Source organism: Nematolebias whitei, chromosome 8 (genome assembly GCF_014905685.2).
Source record: "Nematolebias whitei isolate Nwh7 chromosome 8, NemWhi1, whole genome shotgun sequence".
Classification (NCBI taxonomy): domain Eukaryota; kingdom Metazoa; phylum Chordata; class Actinopteri; order Cyprinodontiformes; family Rivulidae; genus Nematolebias; species Nematolebias whitei.
Window position 1 is genome coordinate 32,673,570 of NC_056505.1, and position 8,611 is coordinate 32,682,180.

General features: G+C 38.8%; 1 protein-coding gene across 1 annotated transcript; it reads left to right on the top strand.

Annotated features, from left to right (window-relative positions):
• Window positions 1-4,168: 4,168 nt before the first annotated feature.
• rnf181 (ring finger protein 181) lies at window positions 4,169-6,745 on the top strand. Its single transcript, XM_037681230.1, has 6 exons — window positions 4,169-4,223; window positions 4,955-5,079; window positions 5,502-5,638; window positions 5,738-5,853; window positions 5,945-6,019; window positions 6,100-6,745. The coding sequence occupies exons 2-6, from the start codon at window positions 4,994-4,996 to the stop codon at window positions 6,157-6,159; spliced, it is 474 nt and encodes a 157-aa protein (XP_037537158.1). The 5' UTR covers window positions 4,169-4,223; window positions 4,955-4,993; the 3' UTR covers window positions 6,160-6,745.
• Window positions 6,746-8,611: the final 1,866 nt, after the last annotated feature.

Below are 8,611 nucleotides of genomic sequence, written 5' to 3' on the forward strand. Positions count from 1 at the left end.
AGTCATGAGCTCAAAGTTTGTTTTCTATCTACAAGTAAAATTGAAAAATAATTTTGTTGGTTTTATTCAGTTAGTAATCAGCTGTTTTGACATTTTGTGTTGTCAAATCATTCCTTTTCATTCTGGGAAAAAAAAACGTGACACAAGTGGAGCCACTGTGTTTGTACCTCTTACACTACTATTAGTGTTTCTGACTTATCCTGAGAAGGTTTTTGTTAAATTAATAATACTAATGATGATGCCGCTGCAGCGTGTGTTTTGTAACCACTTGTTCAGTGGGGGGGGGGGGGGGGGGGCAGTGAAGTTGTGGCGGATATCATGTATTTTTGCTGTGATTACTACGTTAAGAAACTGGTGAATGTTGAGCAGTACACAAACTGATGAACAGTAAACTCTGTCTGTGAGCTTCCAAAAACTGCACCTGTGGATTAACAACTTTGTATTCCAGCTTGAGTGAACAGGTTGTGTTTTGTGTCACTGAAGCAAGTTGTTGGTCCACAGTTGTTGTTTTGTTGTCAAGTCTGTGAGTCCACTGAAATGTGTTGGCTGTTGGAAAAGAGCCAGAAGCTCTGCCAGATTAAATGGTGAGACTAACATGACTCATTTCCTACAGCATTTACTGTATGACCACTAAGTTGTCTCTACATTCATGGTAATTTGGCCTTTTGTCTTCAGGGATTTATAGAGCCTTCATTTTTATTTCACTCTGTTTCAAGATGCAGCAGGCATCTGTTCAAGTCAATGTAGTGGAAATTTATTTAACCAAAGCCATACCTTCTTCAAATCATTTTTGTCTTGTCTTTATTTTTCTTTTCAGATTGAATGTCACATTATATGAATAGTGAAATTCATCCATGCTTCTTTGATCAAGCAAATAAATTGTTTTGCTATCAAAGTTACTCAGAAAATGATTTTTCTCCTCGTTTAGAACATAACGATTACTTTATGTCTGCTTTAGATGCTCTAAATTGTGAGACAGATGCAGACTTTAAATAAAATTTGTGGGAAAAGTTTTCGAGTTGGCTGTTGGCAGCAGTAAAGTGGGCGGGGTTATCTATGGGCGGAGTTAATTAGATTGAGCAGCACCTCCCCCTGCTGGAAATCTGCAAGAACTACAAAAACAAAGCTTTTTTATTTAAATTTACACTTTTTAAAATACGGTAAGTGTGAAGTTACATGCAAATATGGTCTTTTGTTTGGATATTTGCAATAAATTATTTCCTATTTTGTAATGCCAAAAATGTGAGATTATTTTTTTACCATTTACTGTTTTTTTTTTTATTATTACTATATACACTGGCCAAAAAAAAAGTCGCCACCAACAAAAAGGTCACACACTAATATTTTGTTGGACCACCTTTAGCTTTGATTACATCATGCATTCACTGTAGCATTGTTTCGATAAGTTTCTGTAATGTCACATCTATTTTCATCCAGTGTTGCATTAATGTTTCACCAAGGTCTTGCATTGATGACTAGGCTCTAGGCATGATGGGTGCATCACTTAATCTGCCTCTCTTCTTACCCTGATGCACCCATCACTCTGGAACAGGGTAATCTGGACTCATCAGACCACATGACCTTCCATTGCTCCAGAGTCCAATCTTTATGCTCCCTAGCAAATTGAAGCTTTTTTTTCCAGTTAGCCTCACTGATTAGTGGTTTTCTTAAGTCTACACAGCTGTTCAGTCCGAATCCCTTGAGTTCCCTTCACATTGTGCATGTGGAAATGCTCTTACGTTCATTATTAAACATAGCCCTGAGTGCTACTGTTGTTCTTCGATTTGATTTGTGGCAGCTTGGTGGTCTGTGGTTGTGTCAGGAAGGACATCTGGTGTGAAAACAATTGCTAAGTCTTCATGTGAGTTAATTTGCTGTGGAGACCCCTGAAGAAGGGAGCGGCCGAAAGAAAAAAAACTGATAACATTATCCATAATTACAAGTTTACAACCTAAATTTAAAAAAGTTGACATTGTGTAAAAGGTTAAAAAAAAAAAAACCAATCATTTCAAATTTCATGAACTCATGTTATTCACAGGAACATCAACATAAAACAACTTTTTTTGGGTAATTTTGGTACTTTTTGATCATTTTGAATTTAATGGCTGTAACACATCTAAAAAAGACAATAGCTTTACCACTTTAAAGAATCCACTCTTTTAACAACAGTCCGTAAATGTCTTAATAACTTAAGATATCAGCTGCTGGAGTTTTTGGAGAGGAATGTGTAATTTTTGTCTGATGTAGGATTCTAGGCTGTCTATACCATAGGCATTAATGTACCCCCATACCATCAGAGAGGCATTACCAATGACAAAGTGGCATAGCTGTTCAACAGTCCTGTGTCTTTAGATTTTTTTGAAGCATGACATGATGAATGGTCTTGCAGAAATGTGCAAAGTTATCTTTTAAAAATGATGTCTTATTGTAAGCATATATTGTTGTAAAACGTGTATTTACTCTACAGTTGTGATTGTGCCTTTCTAGATTGGTAAACTGCCTATGCCATAGGCGCTAATGTACCCCCATGCCATCAGAGAGGCAGGAACTTGAACTGTGCACTGATAATGGGCAGGATGGTCCCTCTTCAGTATGTAACATGACATCTACGGTTTCTAAAAAAGGATATGCATTTTATTTCATTTGTCATTGTTTCTGAATGGTTTGCACACCTGCATGGCTATTTCTTTGCAAAGAGCTTTAACCAGCATGTCACAGTGAACTGTTTTTACTTTGTGTAAAGGCACTTTGCCACTGTCTCAACTCTCATGGGTTCTGCACTGCACCAGCTCCTGTCCACTGCCAGTACCCACCCCCACTCAGGCCAGTTTATGGAACCACCTTGCTTGAGGTTGTAAACAGACTGCACCGAGGTGACGATTTTGACATAATCAGACAGCAGCTGATGATTAGCCAGATACGTCACTGGATAATCCACCCAGCAACCTCCACTTCCTCTGATCGTGTTGACGGATGGCACCACAAGAAAGGAGTGCATTTACAGAGAGATATCGGAGATGACGGCACAACATGGCTACACCTGGACTCATCCAGTGCTGGGATAAGCTAAAGAAACTGAAGTCCGATAAGAGTGAACCACCCACAGAGCGGAAAAACAAGTCACAGTGACAAATCACCTACACCTGAGAAGAACTGATGCAACGAGAGTTGATTAGAGTCACACTATCAATGGTAAAATATGGTTGAAGTCTACCTGCAGTGGACCCTGAGAGCCTGAAGCTCATGGGCTAGTATGGGCTCTATACAGGCTTTATCAAGGGTGCACAAGTTTGAATTAATGGTGGCCATCTTCTGAACTGTTTCAAATATACTATATGCATTCACCAAAATATTTAGTGACGGTTCTGGAGGTCTTGACAAGTCCAGGGCATAGTTAGGGCTTCACACTTATAGTGATCATGATTGACCTAAATTGGTAGTTTATGTTTGCTAGCAGTGGTTTAACCAATATTCAGCACATAATGTCTTCACTTTGGCCTTTTTTTTTTTTTTTTTGATTAATGCTTGTTCTAAATTTTATTTAAAATGTTTTGGGAAACAGTGATTGTAAACCAAGATCAGATTATAATAATGTTTCAATAAGTTATATTAGTCCTTGCCCAGACCAAGTTTTTAACTTTGACCTGTTGTGTAAATGAGTTCAACACTCCTGGTCTGAACAATAACATGATAACTAGCTTTACCACTAGTTTGTTTCATGTGCCTGGGAGAAATCTTAATTTTTATCTTAAAGATTTGAATTACTTGTAAAATTATAAATCATTTTGCCAAATCCCTGCTGTTTACTAGTCACGAGGGTCTTTATTGTCAAAGTAAACTGTTCTGGTGAAAACTGCACGTTAACTTAGACATTTCCAAAATAAAAAACTTGAACATTTCCCCAAACTGCAGTACTGTACTGGTGACTGTTATGGTAATTTGTTTAAGAATATGTTGAATTTAGGATGTATGACAGTAGATATGTTTACATGTTTACATGTATCACTGGAATCTGAGTTTGTCATTTATTCTGTTAGTGTGTTCACTTGTTCTGTATGTTCAATTGTTCAATAAAAATTAAATAAAGTACTGTACCGGTAAATCGATTGAGGACGCTTTCATCACGCGAAGAAGAAACTCTCTGCCGTGATTGGACGAGTTGTCACGTGATAAAGATCGTCACACCCGGAAGAATGACAAATGTCAAACGCTTCGGGGTTCTGGTAAGTCGAAAACCGAGTTCAACAATCCAACAATAGACAGAACTTATTTTGTTTTTTATGTTCTTTTATACAAGATGAAGTCTCTTTAATGTTTAAGTACTTTTTTCTTTTTTTTTTTTTACTATTATTTGTCCTGTTTGAAGTGAACGTTTCTGTTAGTCGTATTATATCTTTATTAAATGTTAATGAAAGTGAGGAGCTTCTTCGTTCTATTATTAGTCAGCTGTGCCAGGTCACTTTTACAGCACTATAGTAAACTGATTCATTTTGTATGAGTGGACGGTACTTTTATTTAAATTAAATAACTCTGTCTGGAGGTGGCACGATGGATCAGTTGGTGGAGCTTTTGCCTCTCACCGGGACCGAGTCCTGGTCCGGGACCGAGTCCTGGTCCGGGACTTTTCTGGGTCTTGTTTGCATGTTCTCTCCGTGCATGCGTGGGTTTATCCCGGTTTCCTCCCACAGACCTAAAACATGCATGCTAGTCTAAATGATGACTCTAAATTGTCCCTAGGTGTGAGTGAGTGTGAATGGTTGTCTCCGTGTGTCCCTGTGATGGACATGCAATGTGTCCAGGGTGTCCTTCTGTCCCACCTCACACAGTGACTGCTGGATGTGACCCGGAAAGGAAGAAGCGTGTAAAAGATGATGGATGGATGAAGTCAGTGTGAGCCCAGTCGTCCACAGCGTCTAGGTGTGCTAATATGTTATTGAATCCTTTACTTTTGCAGGTTCCTTCTTGATTCGAAGTGGACAGAAACTGGACCAAAATGGCGTCGTACTTTGATGAACACGACTGTGAGCCCACCAACCCGGAGGATCAGTATCGACAGAATGCTCTACTTGAACTGGCCAGGTGAGACCTAACGCAGCCAAAGCCTCACTTTGCTCTTTAGGTCAATTTAATTTTGTTATTCACGAAGCAACAAAGTGATTAAAACTGTGAAACAGTCGACATTTATTGCAGACACAGAGGTGACAGATTTTGTTGAAGGGTGTGATGGCTGGTGGCAACGAAGGTTTCCTGCAATGTTTGTTACATTTATAACGCTGTGTCTTTCAGGTAAGTGGATGATGTGAGCTCTCCAGTTTGTTCATCTTTATCTCCACAACCTGTTCACACTCGTCGAGCTGCAGCCTTCATTAGAAGACTGTTGTTGTTGCTGGATCCAGTCCAGTGTTGTTCTCCCAACATGCCATGGTAGTGCTGGCTACAGCAGAGGGGTAGAAGAGCTCCAGTGTCTTGTAGGTTCCAGCTCTGTCATTCTTTGTGTTCAGGTCTTTAATGCAGGGCCTGGACTTGATGGACTCCGGGGTGTTTGATTTGTCAGACTGGGACCAGCGGCTTCCTCCTCCAGCTGCCAAAGCTGCTGTTCAGACCCTCACTGTGGTCATCGTTTCTCCAGAACAAGCAGGTGTTACAATCTAGGTGGATTTGTGTCAATATGTCGCCTGTTGGCAGAGATCTCTTGGATTATTGACATTTAAATGAGGCTGTCTCGCTGATTTCACAGACAAGGGGCTGAAGTGTCCGGTGTGTTTGCTGGAATTTGAGGAGCAAGAGACGGTTCGAGAAATGCCTTGCAAACACCTTTTCCACTCGGGATGCATACTGCCGTGGTTGGGCAAGGTAAAGCTCACAAACACAAGTATTATATTTTATCTTTAATTTGTGCATGCGTTTAAAATCCCTATAAAACTTTTCCACGTTTTAATCGTAGACCAACTCCTGTCCGCTCTGCCGACTTGAATTACCAACAGACAATCCAGAATACGAGGAGTTTAAAAAGGACAAAGTGAGTTTGCAAACATCTTTTTAACGGTCTTCAAACTTTGCTTTCAGTGTGACCTGAGCTAAATTTAGTTTTGTCTTCAGGAAAGAAGAAAACAAAGGGAGCATCGTCTACAAGGCCTGCATGGCGCCATGTACACCTGAAGTCTTCCCCACTCAACGAGCGCTTTAAGAATTGCTGCATTCAGACTCATCTGTAGAACGCCTAACTTCAGGCACGGGGAGGAAATCATCAAATCAACTAGATATATTGAGAATTTATGACGTAATATGTGCAGTCAATGGAAAAAAATCTACAAAATCTAAAAGATTTGGACAAACGGCTGCAAATATCTTTGGTTGTTTCATTCACGAAGAAAAAAAAAATTAGATAAATGTTTCATAAAATGAAACTTGATCAAATTTAGACCTAAAATGTTTGTGATGCTCTGAGAGTAACCACTTTGCAATGAAAAGGCAGCTTCGTTTGGAGTAACGGTGCATCAATGTAGCAAAACACTGAATATGTTAAAAAGCTTTTTGTTTTTTTCTGTAGCTTTACATTTTCAAATGCTAAGTACTCTGAAGCATGTTAGTCCAAAATCTTGAGTTTATACTAAAATTTGTAAAGTTGAGGTGCACAAATGACGCATTTATCAAAAAGAAATATTTCTGAAAGCTTATTCTAATCTATGACCACTTTTTTACTGTTATGTCAAAAGATGTAAAATCTATAAAGCTGTCCTTTCTAGTGGTTTTCCAACCAGTGTTGATTTATTTAAGGGAAGTGGAGGTTGGGAGGAAAGGTTAAATCATAAAAGTAGCTTGTTACTCCAACATTTAACTGTCAGGTCATCTGGACAGTTTCTTTTTTTTTTTTTGCTGAAACGTTTCACCTTCTATCCAGAAGGCTTCATCAGTCAAGGAAACGCAACACAAAACTGATTCTTCCCCCAAACAGCTTACTACAAAGTGGAACAAACCAGTTATGTTGGTGCTAAGATGATGTCTTTGGCACGCCCCCTCCTCTTGTGCTGGCCCTCCTCCTCGTCGAGAGTCATGTCAAATTGGTTCAAAACCAAAAAAAGTCCATGCTCAATAATCCAGGTATACAAGACACCATCTTAGCACCAACATAACTGGTTTGTTCCACGTTTGGAGTAAGCTGTTTGGGGGAAGAATCAGTTTTGTTGCGTTTCCTTGACTGATGAAGTCTTCTGGATAAAAGGTGAAACGTTTCAGAAAAAAAAAAGAAATTGTCCAGATGACCTGACTGAAAATGGTTGGATTGTATACTTGAATTATTGAGCATGGACTCTTTTTTTTTTTAGCTCATTACTATTTTCTGTTACGAATAGGTTTATATTCAAGTCACATTTTTTATAACCTGCACCACTATCAGACAAATTAGCAGATTAGCAAAAATCTGGCAGGTAATCTAAATGGAGACTGAGACATCCTGATTTAATGTTTTTCTTCGCCGTTATACAAAATAATTAACAGGAAACTACAAACAGGACGTCATTTTGCTCTAAGCAAGAAAAAAACGGAAGACAAAGTTTTTCAATAAGTCCATGAAAACCATTTGCTAATAATTTATTCTTTTTATTTAATATTTGAATATAAGTCTCTGTCAAAAGAAAATACCTAAATGATAGACAAAAAAATCACATATTTACAGGATTTATAAAAACAATGTATCGACATGTTTTCAGGCATCTCTCAGACGCCTCCTGACAATTCTATTATATAGATTTCAGATTACAAGGAAATAGGCAGAGTACATTTTGGAGACGTATCCGAGTTGTGAGTGTTCAAAACGTGGAAAAAAAACAAACAGAATCAGGCAACCTTTTAAAATACAGGGATCACCCATAAATACAGTCTTTGACAGCTCAACAGAGTGCACGATTTGATTTAAAAAAACAAGAGAAGTCACCTTTCATTGTAACATTTGGCATGTGGAGGATGGTATTAATGGTACACAAACAGTCCCCCCCCTCCGATGTGAGGGCCCACACAAGCTGCCGCTCTGAGTCTCACAATGACCGTTACAGTAATAAGTTTAAAAAAATCTGCCAGAACACAAAGGATAAGGCTAAAACTGCGCATTTTAAATGAATTCAAACACATTTGACAAAAACAAGAAAGCACTGTGGATCCCAGTTTAGTTTTTTTGGCAAGGTTTGCTGTAGGCCAACAAATAACGGAAAACCAAACCCGTTACGGAGTAAACAATGAAAACGCCACATAACCATAGTTCCCAAAAAGCCGTCCACGCTTCTATCATATGCCGATACATCTTTAGACATTTGTAGACCGAGCAAAAAAACAACCTTTAAAACAACCGGATGGAAAAAGCTGCAGCTTTCACTTTCTTACATCAAACCCACAAAAGCTAAGAGGTAGGAGGCGTGATGTTTTCAAAATGTGTATTGCTGGTATCTGGTGTTATAAAGTAAAAACATACCAACACGATGAGGGGGACAGAATACTTTTAGTTAATGTGGTTAAAGAAACACAGAGCAGAACTTTGAACGGGCCGGATTAGTCTTTGCTTTAGTTTCATTAGGAGTTTGTGGAGTCACGGTGACAGGAAGTGATGTGGAAAAGGAAC

Coding starts and splice junctions, on each gene's coding strand:
- rnf181 (XM_037681230.1), top strand. CDS start 4,994: ATGGCGTCGTACTTTGATGAACACGACTGTGAGCCCACCAACCCGGAG. Junction 5,080..5,501: donor GCTCTACTTGAACTGGCCAG/GTGAGACCTAAC, acceptor CTTTGTGTTCAG/GTCTTTAATGCAGGGCCTGG. Junction 6,020..6,099: donor AGGAGTTTAAAAAGGACAAA/GTGAGTTTGCAA, acceptor TTTTGTCTTCAG/GAAAGAAGAAAACAAAGGGA.